Consider the following 13,897-nt stretch of genomic DNA (forward strand, 5'->3'; position numbering starts at 1 on the left):
TTCCAATAAAGAAATATATTTAAAAACAAGAAACAACATAAAAATGAAAGCTTAAATTGGCGGGATTACTCTCCCGTCCATACTGTGGCACTCCCTCCTCAGGTTTTGGGTACAGTCTCCTCTATAAATCTTTAACACACAATGTTAAAGCTGTTACCCGATAACCAGACAGCATTACTTTGTGCTATTTCTCACGCTGTGTCTCCCAGTGCTCCAGCACAACACACTGGGACGCCGTCATGAGTGCCAAAGTGAACATGGAGGCTCCAGCCAAAGAACCGGACTGCACCCCTATGGATCCGTCATCTTCGCCTCCCACAGAGACAATCCTCATCTGCGGGGGTGATGGTGTGACCAAGAAGGCTCGGCCTCAGCCCCACACCACCACTGCTCTCCTGCTACCAGGTGAACTCATATGTAAGCATGTTCACAGATACATACTCTACTAAAGCACTGTTGGGGAAAACACTGATCGTGTCTTCTGATCTCATTAGACTGAAAAACGAATTGAGAAGTGAGCCTTTAAGTAACCAGCAGTGTAATAATTTACCAGGCAAATTGTAAGGTCATAGTTCAGAATTTACACCTGCAATGTTTAACCTAATTCACAGGCATCACATTACAAAACAAGGGTCATTTTAATGGTTGACTTAATAACATCACATAGAAATATATACACAAAAGATGCAACTCATCTTATTAGGTCACTGTTCACAAAGCTGTGAGTTTAATAATCAACTCTGAGTCTTCATTTCCAGAAAACCTTCATAGACTTACTAAACGGCTTCAGATCATTCTGTCAGTAATTCAGGTCAGGTTTATTGATGCATTTGTGATAACCCCCCCCCCCCCCAATGAAAATTGAATTGTTAATTAAAAACTTATCTTTTCTTTTCATTGAACAAGTCATCCGCTTTAAATCTCAGTCTAATAAAATCATTAGCTGGATACATTTAAATGAAAATGTTAAAATTGACCTCTTTTACTTTAGGAGGGCAGATTCACCACGGCAACAGGTAAACAAGAGAGCCTCCTTTTAGTCCTTTTAGAAGTGCGGAAAGAGTCATTTTATTGAGCCACGGGCCGTTCTGTCATCATCATGCACAATATAAATGTTCGATATGAAATATCTAACTTCTCTGTACTGACTGCGGTGTTTATTTAGCAAACTTTCATTAGATGAAGCTATAGTTCTGATTTTTAACCCTAATGATTCAGCTGTAACCTGACAGGGACAAAATCTAGGAGATGTCCGGGAAGATAAAAATCTGGAGAAACAGACGAGCCACACTTTACTGATGGACCTGTGAGATTAGTAACCCAGACGGCAACAGACAGTCTGCCCTCAAGTCAGTTTTGGTTCAGTAAAAAAAACAGTTATTGCAGCAGTTTATAATCATTACATTTTTTCCCAATAATTATTCAGTAAAAATTTAATGTACTGATGCGCTGTAAGAATTTCATTTTTCACAGAGGATTTCATTATGTCTGCCATTACTGGATAAAAGTTTTTAATTAAATTTAGAGGAAAAACTGTGCTTTAATGTTCCCCAGTGTAAGCGTTCGTAATTTTATGTAATATCAGCCTTCAGTGATAGATGATGGCTCTCTTACGGCAACAGTAGAGATGTTTTACTCAGTTACTGGTAGCCTGATAGTAAGACTTTGCATGTTAGCATGGACAAACACGTTTTTAGAAATGTCTCAGCTTTTATAGAGCTGTTTACATGATGTTCAGATAGATTTGAGATATTTTAGTGTAATTCTGGGAGGGTGAGGCTCTTTAAATAAGGAATACAGATTGTATCGGGACAAATTAAGCCACAATGAATGGATCTGGAGGAGATGAGCTGGATCCAGACCTGATCCAGTCTGAATCCATGATGGTTATCTGAGCGCATCCTTAAACGTCACTGTAAAAAAACCATTGAACTCAGTTTTAGTCATTTCACGCTCATCTTCAATCAGATATTCTCAGCCATTTTTCCATCAATGTGACTGATTACAGAACAACACATGATTGATAACTTAAACAGTGATTGCTGCAGCAAATGTTTAAAGTGTGGGCAAACTGACTGACAGTGTGACAGCTGCATTACTGTTCACAGAGATTCAGCTTTAGAAAGACCGAGTCTATAGATTTAAATCTGAACTGACAATAAGTCTAAGATGTAATCGCTGTTATGTTACGTACAGAAAACAGTGAACTAACCATGCCCTCTTCTGTGAATGAATTTGCTGCGTTGTGCACTTTGACAGCGACTTTATGAAGGAGAAATTAAACTGTGCATATCAAGAGGGGAGGAGTCAGAGAGAGAAACTTGGTAACCATGGTAACTACTCAGAGTTGAAGTTACCTGTCGTTCAGGGGGGGAAAACAGTGTTTCCTTCAATTTAGGGTTAACAAATTCAAAGTTGTTTACTAAGCCTGCTTCTTGGAATCGGGCCCAGCTGATGGTTTAAGGATTGTTAAAGATGCTACATCCACTACCAGTCAAAAGTTTGGACACACCTTCTCATTACTTTAAGAACTGAAGGTCAGACAGTCCGGAAAATAACTAAACTTTGAATGCAGTGCAGTTGCAAAAACCATCAAGCGCTACAATGAAACTGGCTTACATGAGGACCGGCCCAGGAAAGGAAGACCAAGAGTTACCTCTGCTGCTGAGGATAAATTCATCTGACCAGCCTCAGAAATCACAAGTTAACAGCAACCCAGATTAGAGCCCAGATAAATGCCACACAGAGTTCCAGTAGCAGACAGATCTGTACATCAACTGTTCAGAGGAGACTTCGCAGATCAGGCCTTTATGGTCAAATAGCTGCTAAGAAACTAATACAAGCAGCAACAACAAGCAGAAGAGATTTGTTTGAAATACAATTATCAAAATTAGCACAAAACACATTAGACCAGTGCTTTGGTCTCATTGTCCAAATTTAAGATCTTTGGTTCCACCCGCCGTGTTTTTGTGCAACGCAGAAAAGGTGAACTGATGGTCTCTAGATGTATGGTTCCCACTGTGAAGCATTGAGGAGGTGTGATGGTGTGGGGGTGTTGTGCTGGTGACACTGTTGGGGAACTTATTCAAAACTGAAGGCACAGGAGATGGTTTGGGATTAGATGAACCGCAGAGTGAAGGCAAAAGGACCAACAAGATGCTGAGCATCTCTGGGAACTTCTTCAAAACTATTGGAAAACCATTTCATGAAACTCATTGAGAGAAGGCCAAGAGTGTGCAAAGCAGTAATGGAAGCAAAGGGCGGTTATTTTGAAGAATCTAAAATATAAAACACAAGTTATTTCACACGTTTTTGTTTACTACATAACTCCATATGTGTTCATTCTTAGTTGTGATCCCTTCAGTGAGAATCTACAGTTTAAATAGTCATGAAAATAAAGAAAAAACATTAAATGAGAAGGTGTGTACAAACTTTTGACTGGTAGTACATAGAGTTCACTCAGCCACTCTTCACTGCATGTGCAAATCCTGACAAATCTTCCAGTGCCTGTTCATAATTAATAAGTTTTAATGCATAATTTTTAATTCAGAGTTTCCATGTTCAATATTAAACCTTTAAGTTTTGATGTGTTGGCCGGACAGAGCAACGCTTTCTGAGACGTTAGCTCTAGCTCACCAAAGCCGTGGAAGTTTTTTACTTTTTTAATTTTATTAACAAAAGAGATAATCAGGTAATTAAAACTGTGTTTTTCCAAAATAACAACAACATTAAGAAAACAGTTTGATTGCTTCCAAAATCTCTGCTCTGTGTTAGATAAACCAAGACTGTTGTTGTTACTTAAAATAAAAACTTACTGAAATAAAAACCATAACAAAGTTTTGGGGGAAAAAATACTTTAATGAACTGATATAAAAATAAAAAACAGACACAATTTATTTCCCGACACAATCCTCCCATTTATCTGACTTGGCGTTAGACGCACATTAGCTTGTGACCCTCTCTGAGGCCGGGTCTGTGCCCCCGGGTCTTTTACAAACGTGTTAATCACTAATAACAATAATATAACACTAATAACCAGCAGATCCTGATTTCTATTGCAGTTTCTCATGTCAGCGAAATGTGCAGTAATACTGAGTGTGAAAACTGAGTGACGATATTAGCAGCTGTTTAACAGTTTTGTGAAGTGTGCTGATAACCAAGCCTGTCTGCAAATCTACAGAAACAAACAAATACTATTTGCCTGGTTGTCACGGCAACAGAGCGCTGTTTTTCCTTTACCATTTATAGTGAGTAAAGCAGATGACAATGAACTACATCACTTTGTGCTTTATTATTCCGAGTGCATCTTTTTCCTCAGCTCCTGCCCATCAGAAGGTGGAGGTGACTCCAGCTGTTGCAGTGGGTAACCCAGGTAAAGGAAGCAGAGCCAATGAGATGGCAACGCCTGCACTGACAGCACAGGTGGGCGGAGCTTGTAGCATTGTCCATGTCCTAGAGTTGAAGGAGGGAATGGCCATCCTGCCCAGTAGCAACCTTAAGGTAAAGCGATATTAAGCTTTGCTGTGGTTTAAAAAAAGTCATTGAAAGTTGTTTTTATTTCTTTTTTGACAAAGTCCTGAATAACATATATATATATATACACATATATATATATATATATATATATACATATATATATATATACACATATATATATATACACATATATATATATACATATACATGTATATACTTTTTTTTTTTTTTTAAAGCAGCATACAGTTTGTAAAGACACGGACACATTTTGACAGATGGTGCACTGATGCATGTGTGTGTGTGTATTTGTCTTGTAGTTCTGTGTGAGTGACTTAGGAGCTCTGAGCACATTGATCACCCCGGGCACTGCCAGCAGCACTGTTGAACCTGCAGCAGGGACTTCTGGGAGATCCACTGACGCAGAAAGAGTTCCAGACAAGCCAGGTAGACTCGTGGTTACGTAAGGTCATAGTAATATCAGGCACAGACACACAAATACTGCACTCTGGTGAATCATTTACATTTTGCACACACAGAGCAGAAAACAGTTTGGAACCGGTCACCTCTAGGATAACAGATTTTTATACTACTTAGCCACATGTGTTTGTTATATTTTAGCACATATTTGATAACCAAAGCAGCTTTTATATGTGATATTTCAAATATAACAGTGAGTTAAACTAGTTCTTGTGTTACACGTGTTTAAACAGCCTGCACTTTTATTTGAAGTACTAAACAGCATGGGCTCAGTCATCAGTGTGTGTGTGTGTGTGTGTGTGTGTGTGTGTGTGTATTAAGCATAAATGAGTGGTAATTACATCAGCTGTAGCAGAGCTTCTCTTTACAAGTGAAGAGGTTGCAGCTGCAGATTTCTTTGTAGACATTTAAAATCCAGCTGAGAAACTTTGAAAAGTCAAAGAATATTCAATAAAGATGCAGACGGGCGTGTTTTCACCTGCAGCCCTGTCTGTGACAGATGCGTCGACTCCTGCCAGCTCTGGGAGGGGCGTGGCCCTGGAGCCAGAGAGGTTGGTGCCGATCAAAGCTGAAGTCCAGGTTGATCCAGGACAACAGAACCATAATCCCAGAGCTCAGCGGACCTACACAGAAGAGCTCCGCAGAGACCCCATCACTGACAAGTATGTGCCCCGCTGCTCGGCCTTTATGTTTACGCGCCTCGCTCCACATGCATAAGCTCATCTTTCGTTCCCCGCGCCTCAGGAGGAGCATTGGCGTGGAGAAAGTGCCGGCAGGCGGGAGAGTCTCCCTCACCCCCGATCACCTGAAGCCCATGAGGAAGAGGAAAAGGAAGGAGTACCTGAGTCCATCTGAGGAAGACTCGGACATCGAGGGCACGGTGGAACCGCGTTGCTATTTCAGTTTTAAAGTTGCTTTTATGCGTGACTACCATCTCACCGTTTCCTGTTGTGTGCTTTCTCGTGTTTTCTTTTTAAGGATGAGAAAATGGATGATTCTAAAGCAGATGGCCGACACATCAGAGGAGGTTGGAGCATTTATTTCTTGCATCAGTGGTTTTGTTGGACGCATATCATCTTTCACTGGATACTATTACTACTAAGCTGCAACACTACATCACATAAAATCACATCATCTCTTTACTTCATCCAGAAGCTGTGTGTCCTTCTTTATCCTTTCATTACATACCCTTTCCTGTTTCAATTTATTTGAAAAAAAAAAACATGCAAGGTCGAAAATGTATCGAGTGTATAGAAGACATAATGTTGGAGTTTCACAGCAGGCTTAGATTTTTTAAATTCCGCTGCAGCTGACATGCCATTAAATTATCTTCTTCTGACTGTTTCCATTAGTTGTAAATTGTAATAAATAATTTTATAAATGTAATAAATGAGGGTGTCTGTTTGCTGAAGGTGGAGACAGTAAGACAGAGCAGTGGACGTGGACTCAGTACCTGGAGGAGACCAAAGCTGTCGCTGCTCCTAACAAGCTTTTCCAAGAGGTATGCACACACACACACACACACACACACACACACACACACACACACACACACACACATCCGTAGTAACCGTAGTAGGCAATCAAATCTATTGCTCGGAGCAAAATTGAGTGTAGCACTCTCAAGAGAGGGACAAAGTAATTTATGTCGCCAAAGCCATATGTTCATATATTAAATCAAGGATTTAAAACTAATTTCACATTGTGCCCACTTTGAAGTGAAGCGGGCCAAATCAATGAAACTCTCCTTTCTGTAAGTGTAAAGAACTTTAGTTACACTTTTAATCTCTGAAGTATCTCAGTGTAAGAAAACAAGTGCAATTTCAGCAGTACGTCTCCGTTTTTCTACACAATAAAGAAACGCTGCTGTATCAAATGAAAGAAATCTGTCAGCGCAGCTCGTTGGGCTTAAATTGTAAGAAATAAGTGCTGAAAATTACACAAAAGAAAGCTCATTGCTGAGACTATTCCAAAACAGAAAGTGTATGTTAATTCAAAGAACTTGCTTCTTTTTTTTGAGCTGTGAGTGTATCCAGCAGAATAGTTTACCTACTACGTAGTTATGTTGATGTGGTATAAATGTCCATGGTCTTCATCGGTTAAGTTATAAAATGTTTAAAAATACAGTTAAAAGTCCAAAATTTATGCCATTTTCCAAACCTGTCTAAGCAGACTGGATTGGAGTCTTAGAGTGTTTGTCGGACCGATTCTGACCCCCGGGCCTTACGTTTGACACCTCTGTACTAAATGTTGGAGTTTGATTTTAAAATAATCTAAAGGTTTGTATAACAGTGATGAAAAACCTAATCTTGGAATAAAAGAGTAAAAAACATTAAGATGAAGACATAATCCCTGTTATTTTATTATTTTTTCTAGCGGTTTTCGGATGGTTTCTCTGTTCTTTGCTGTCACTCAGTTTCCCCAGAAAAATCTTTTATGCAGACTTTGCTTCCATCTCCTTGTTGTACGGAAACTTTTGCTGTTGTTTCATGTTCCAGTCCCAGAGAGTGCCGACAGTGAAGAACGGCTTCAAACAGGGGATGAAGCTGGAAGGTATCGACCCGCAGCATCCGTCCATGTACTTTGTCCTCACTGTGGCTGAGGTGAGCCAGTTGACCGTCGCCGCCAGGCTTCTTATTTAGGATCATTTTCATGTATTCACAGAATGCTTTGGATGCAGAATGAGTTCACTGAGGTGTCTCCTCTTCTGATATGTCATGTCAGGTCTGCGGTTACCGGCTGCGGCTTCATTTTGATGGCTACTCTGACTGTCATGACTTCTGGGTGAATGCCAACTCTCCCGACATCCACGCTGCAGGCTGGTGTGAGAGCACAGGGCACAAATTGCACACCCCCAAAGGTCAGAGGTCATACTTATTCTTACACTAAATAAATTCTTAAAAAATATTTGCCATCCCAGTGTGTGTTTTATTGACACAAGAAGTTTAGAGCGCATGGTTTCTTTTGGTGCAGATTAAGTAATGAGATCTAGTGTTTTTACTGAGCTCAGCTGAGTCTCTCCTGGCATTTTTACATTTAAAGCACACAGATGTGAAAACAATTCCTCTAAATCCTCTAAATCTTCCAACATGTGACTCCTTTCTGTATTTCTGTGCTTCCTGCAGGCTGTAAAGAGGAGGAGTTTACTTGGACCAACTATCTGAGAATGACTAAAGCACAAGTGGCTCCCAAAGAACTTTTTGCCAGTCCCGGAAGGGTAACCATCTCTGTGCAGTATAATATATGCTGGCTGTTTTAACCACACACACACATATTGGATGAGGTGACTGATTCAGTGCAAGGAAAATTCCCAACTTCAGCTATTATAATGAAAAGCTTATTTTAAGAAATGTGCACCTTAGATCATGATCGTGCAGCACTGAAGACAAACTGAACTGTTTTGTTTAATAAGGTCCTGGATAATTTTTATGTAAATACCAAATGCATGGAGATCATAATCTAAAAATCTTGACAAGTGGCTCAACAGCACACCAAAGAAGGTAACGCTTCCCCTGGTTTTCCAGATCGATGTGAAGTGTGGTTTCGAGATAGGAATGAAGCTGGAGGCCGTCGATCGTATGAACCCCTCCCTGATCTGTGTAGCAACCATCACCGATGTGGTGGATGACCGCTTCCTGGTTCATTTTGACAACTGGGATGACACATATGACTACTGGTGAGTCGTAGCATCTAACTGAATGCTTTTGGGAAATGATTTAAAGGATTTCTAAAATGATACTGTGATTGGGCTTTTGATATGTTCATATAAATCTGAAGCAGTATCGGTGAGAATACAGCTATTTAGATATTTCGTGCTGTCATAGAAAAGGGTAATTATAATATCTCTATTCTGCTGGTGTAGCTGGAGGTTTGAGTTTAATCAAGAGGGGAGCAGTTGGCATTGTTAAGGCAGATTAATGATGGCTGCTAGAGTTTGCAAAAAGTTCTGAATCCCGTGGAACGAAATTCATACCTTTATTAGGACTGTACAGCTGTTTGATGCTGTGTCATAGGTGATATGTGACCATTTCAGATTATAAAATTACGTTTGTGAAATGTTCATTTCAGAACATTTTAGAGTGGCAACCTTGCTCAGAAGTAAAGGTTCGTCTGTCTGCAAAAAAAATCCAAAACCCTTGGACTTTTCTCAGTGTGAACATCTAATATGTTTTCCATGTATCCGATTTCTTTTTCAGTACATATCGCAGCAATTCAGACTACAGCAGCCGAGCTGCATAAGCACGGTGTATTGATTAGCATAAAGATAATGCCTCCATTAAACAAAGCGTAACAAGCTGGACTTTTATCTGGCTCACTCGTTTCAGCGCATGTGCCAGTTTTCTCCCAGCACACAGCAGATGCGTGCTGCTTTCTCGTTTTTTCACCTCTCTCTTTTCTCGCTCCTGTGTTTCAGTAAAAGTAACTGTTGTTCAATATTCAACACAGTCAGCTCAGATTGTTTACAGAGCAATGCAGAAAAAAAGTGTCGTGCAAACACTGACATTGCTGTAACACAATCTTCACAGAGATTCAGAGCAGTACAACAAATCCACCTTTACATCAATGTCACTATGGATACAATACTACTAAACAAGTGTCTTTAGATCACTTCAACAGAGAGAAACACAAATCTTTCAGGATTTAAAAGTTTCACTTTCTTCAACAGCTAGATGCTGATTTATTTCCTGCAGCATAATCTCTCATCAGTTCAGTCTTAATTTTCCTGTAAGTTCACAGAAATTTCTATTGAACCTAAATTGTGCATATTGTTGTGTGTCACAACATGCAGGTGTGATTCCAGCAGTCCGTACATTCATCCTATTGGTTGGTGCCAAGAAAGGAACCTCCCTCTAACACCACCCCAAGGTGAGGAATGTGATCCCTGTTAATCAGTAGTTTATCCGTGCTCATTGTCATATCATGGGTTCATCATGAGTTCTGCTCAGTTACTTTTTTGTACACTTGCCCTCTTTTTTTTTTCTTTCATTACCGTTAAACTGAGGATGAACATGTGACAGTTAAAAGTTAGTACCTGACATATGTATCTATGCTTAAAACTTACAAAAGCTGTTTTTTAATAAGTGATATATAAAGTCAGGCAAAACCGTGTAAGGTTTTATGGCTGTTTACGTTGGTGAAAGTTTTTTCCTGCACCAGATTATCCAGACCAGGGCCGGTTCTCCTGGTCTCGATACTTGGAGGAGACAGGATCCAAAGCAGTGGCTGCTGATGCCTTTAAAGTGGTGAGAATGCAGATAAAAAGTAAAGAAGAGCTAGCATTACGAACAGTAAAGTCACAGATTAATGGAAAATATGTCTAGTTTGTTTTGTTGTCAACGTGAATGTGAAATCCCATCATCCTCTGCTCCAGCGGTCACCTCACAGCTTTCAGCCTCAGATGAAACTGGAGGCCGTGGACAAAAGAAGTCCCGGTCTCATAAGAGTGGCTACAGTTGAGGAGGTGGACACGCATCGCATTAAGGTACAACTTTGTGTAGTTCTTTAATGTTGTGGAATGATTACTTGAACCCATTTTCTTGAAGAAAATTAATTGATTGATCGATTCCTAAAGATTAAAAGATCCCAAGAATCAGTCAAAGAGCTGGAAGCAACACAATTAAACATAATCCCAGTATCAGCTTTATAAAAAAAGGAGTCAAGACTGGTTTGATGACAATAAAAGAAATCAAGTTTCATCAATCATCAGAGTAAATTAGATATAGATTCCTGCTCCAGTACTTTTTCCTTATGCTCAGCAGCTGTGCTTCAATAAATAAAACAATAAACAAGTCTGGAGATCAAATATCATCTTGGTGGACCACTTTTCAACCTCTGAGCTCCGCTTTCAAAGACCGACCATCCTGACAATCAAGCATATGATCCCTTCGGTCTGACCATCAGCATCCAGATAAACCAAGGTGCTGCTCGCGCAACCTGCAATCTAACTGATGCAGTGAATCAAACCTGGAAAACAAGCAGAAGGTGCCAGTCTCATGGGTTAAACCATCTTGCCTCGTCAGGAACAGTTTTGCAGAGGTGAAGAAGACAAACAGAGATAAAAGACTAGATCAATAAAGTGGATTGTGTGTGTGTAGATGATCGGATCAGTCATCAGAAATAACAGCACAACGACTAAGAGAAGTAAACAGAAGAAACAATAAAGTGTGTTTAATGTGTGCCTGTCAGTTTGGATAGGTCTGCAGGAATAAGATCTTCCATGTCCAATTACTGTGTCATACGTCTTTGCAGTTGACTGTTGATTTCTGTACATTTTGAGCTCAAGTACATGTGGAGTATTTATATCTATTACAGCCCGCTCTCTTCTTCTTGTTCAGATCCATTATGATGGCTGGAGTCACGTCTATGATGAGTGGGTAGACTCAGATCACCCAGACATCCATCCAGCAGGCTGGTGCGAGGCCACCGGTCACCCGCTTAAAATCCCTCCACGGGACACTAAAACACAGCAACCGCATGGTAGCAACCAGCCTCATGTGACTCCTTTTTCTTCACTTAAAACTGGAGGTCAAAAATTCTAAGCCTATTGCTATCTTCTATAGACTGTATATAAAAGATAGAAGTGGCCACAGTGACATCAGTATTGTGTTACGGACTGTTCTGAAACTTTATTTTAATATTTTGTTGAACTTTGAAGGCAGTGCTGCTACGATATTGGCTAATGCTAGCACTGACAAGCTAGCTTACATAGCAAGTGTAATTCACTGTGATATTTAATGGCATGCTAACTTTACCTAACAATAAGAAAACTGGATTAACAGAAACTGTTCTTAGGTAATGATTTAATCTACATTGTTAGGCATATCCATAACTTTAAGATTTAATACAAGTTAAATGGGTGACTTTATAGACCAAATGGTTTTTTTCTGTTGTAAAGCCAGTCTCATGTGGACATTAGTGGATCTTTTTAAAGCCTCACGGTTTGCCACTTGTTATTTACATGATTTCTTTAAGGCATAATCAATGCCGTGATTGTGAATGTCAGCCTATGAGTGTATGTGAATGTTCTCCTCTGTGTTTGTATATATGTAGGTGTGAGGGAGCCTCCTGCTACAGGCCAGTCCACCTACACCTCCTCTGTTCCCTGTAAACCCATCAGTCAGCCCAGAACCAACAAATACAGCTTCCACAACAGGTAAATCCTGAACTCAGCTCTGTCATTCTGTCATTAAATGCATGATTTTTCCAAAAACTTGGGATGATGTGTAAAACCTAAATGAAAACAGAATAAAAAAAGTCAAATATTTGAACTGAGAAAGTGGATCATCATTTTGAATTTGACATTATCAGTCAATGATCTAAAAAAAGTTGGGACGGGGCCATGTTTTTGTTGACATTTTACACAGAGTCCCAACTTTCTTTTTTTTTAAATTAGAATTTTTTTAGATGCTAAAATGCACAGAAAGCATATCTCCATTTTTGTCTTTGAAACAGGAAGTGTCCAACTCCAGGGTGTGACGGCTCAGGCCATGTCACCGGTCGTTTCACCGCCCATCACTGCATATCCGGCTGCCCGTTGGCTGAGCGTAACCAGGGTAGGCTGAAGGCTGACCTATCAGACTCAGAGTGCAAGAGAAACCTCTTCTTTGGTCAGAGGACTAAGAAGACTCATTACCGTGGCAGGTAAAGTGGTGTCCATGTATTTGTGTGCATGTTTGTTTTTTCTCGCATTCATTTTCTGTATTTTCAGGATTGGTCGTCCTCCCAAATACAGAAAGAATCAACAGAGGGACTACCAGAGTAAGTTGCACTGTTTGTTTTTTTGTTTTCGCAGCACCTCACCTCAAAACAAGAAATACTAATAATCTAATCAGAAGATTTGCATGTTAATTGTTTGATATGCTGTATTTGTTACTGTGAAAAGGCCGGCAGACCTTTTGTAACTCACCGGTGAAGTTTTTAGAGCTTCCACTGAGCCTTGCAATCTAATAGAAATGAATTAACCGTTGCTTTTTCTGCTATGATACCCAAAATTAAATGGTTGTCAACGTATTTATCTTATATAATTACTTAATGCTTTTAAGATAATTTTACAATCACGTTGTCTTTATAAGATTCTAGATACAGTATTTAGACAGGCAACAGTTGCAACAAACATCCAGTCAGCTCATGTATCTCGTATTCCCCTCAAATTTCCATGTTTGTACAATCACGTGTTTCATCATGTGTATGTATGTTTCTGTGCACAGACATGTCCTCACAGGGAGTGTATCCATCACTGTTCATGTCAGCTTTGAGCAACCAATCAGACCGCACTCTGTCTTTGTGCTGGGAACAGCACTGCAAGCTGCTGCCCGGCGTTCAGGGCATTCACGCCAGCCAGGTGGCTGCATGGAGCGTCGAGGAGGTGGGAAAATGTCGTTCGCCTCTATAATTATTTACATTCTTTCTCTGACTTATACGATTACCTGAAATCCGCTGCATCTGTGCCGCAGGTCTTCAGATTTGTCCAGAATTTAATTGGCTGTGAAGAACAGGCTCGTCTCTTCAAAGAAGAGGTGAGACCAGAGGTGGATTAATAACTGAAGGATGAATAAAGATTTGCAGTCTTTACTGGTGACGTGTAAACATGTCATTCATTACTGATGCTGTTTAGACTGTCTTGCACTCTTACATGTTTGCAGCTGTATAATATTTCTGAGTGGATTTCACTGCTAGGGGCTACTATAATTTGATATTTGACCAGATGGAACAAACTCTTCTCCACTTACTATCTCCACATTTGTGTCTCTCTAGATGATCGACGGGGAGGCTTTCCTGCTGCTGACCCAGACCGACATTGTGAAGATCATGAGCATTAAGCTAGGCCCCGCCCTCAAGATCTCCAACGCCATCCTCATGTTCAAGAGCACAGACGAGGGACTGAAGTGAATCCCGCCCTCACTCAGCGGCAGCGCTGTGCCGCCAATCATCATGTGCCAAATTC

The 13,897-nt window shown here is 40.2% G+C and overlaps 1 protein-coding gene across 4 annotated transcripts; it reads left to right on the forward strand.

Moving 5' to 3' along the window:
* Positions 1-224: 224 nt before the first annotated feature.
* Positions 225-13,842, forward strand: l3mbtl1 (L3MBTL histone methyl-lysine binding protein 1). Of its 4 annotated transcripts, none has more exons than XM_085344444.1 (21): positions 225-405; positions 4,319-4,500; positions 4,794-4,920; positions 5,453-5,615; positions 5,698-5,833; positions 5,932-5,980; positions 6,366-6,454; positions 7,452-7,556; positions 7,678-7,813; positions 8,079-8,170; positions 8,478-8,629; positions 9,743-9,819; positions 10,111-10,196; positions 10,325-10,435; positions 11,289-11,430; positions 12,004-12,106; positions 12,406-12,594; positions 12,662-12,711; positions 13,161-13,318; positions 13,407-13,469; positions 13,708-13,842. In XM_085344444.1, exons 1-21 carry the CDS (start codon positions 240-242, stop codon positions 13,840-13,842), a joined length of 2,511 nt encoding a protein of 836 aa, XP_085200570.1. In that variant the 5' UTR covers positions 225-239. The 4 variants fall into 4 exon arrangements, with proteins under 4 accessions (XP_085200570.1, XP_085200569.1, XP_085200572.1 ...); XM_085344443.1 differs by having other exon boundaries at positions 240-417; positions 5,438-5,615; positions 11,289-11,478; XM_085344446.1 differs by having other exon boundaries at positions 240-405; positions 5,438-5,615.
* Positions 13,843-13,897: the final 55 nt, after the last annotated feature.

The sequence above is a fragment of the Diplotaxodon limnothrissa genome, linkage group LG20 (assembly GCF_057381915.1).
Source record: "Diplotaxodon limnothrissa isolate DT_005_m linkage group LG20, D_limnothrissa_male_GT1.1, whole genome shotgun sequence".
Classification (NCBI taxonomy): domain Eukaryota; kingdom Metazoa; phylum Chordata; class Actinopteri; order Cichliformes; family Cichlidae; genus Diplotaxodon; species Diplotaxodon limnothrissa.

What these genes read in the sequence shown, in the direction of transcription:
- l3mbtl1 (XM_085344443.1), top strand. Translation starts at nt 240, where the DNA reads ATGAGTGCCAAAGTGAACATGGAGGCTCCAGCCAAAGAACCGGACTGC. An exon ending in AGAGACCCCATCACTGACAA is followed by an intron (nt 5,616 to 5,697) that starts GTATGTGCCCCG and finishes CCCGCGCCTCAG; the next exon opens with GAGGAGCATTGGCGTGGAGA. An exon ending in AAATACAGCTTCCACAACAG is followed by an intron (nt 12,107 to 12,405) that starts GTAAATCCTGAA and finishes TCTTTGAAACAG; the next exon opens with GAAGTGTCCAACTCCAGGGT.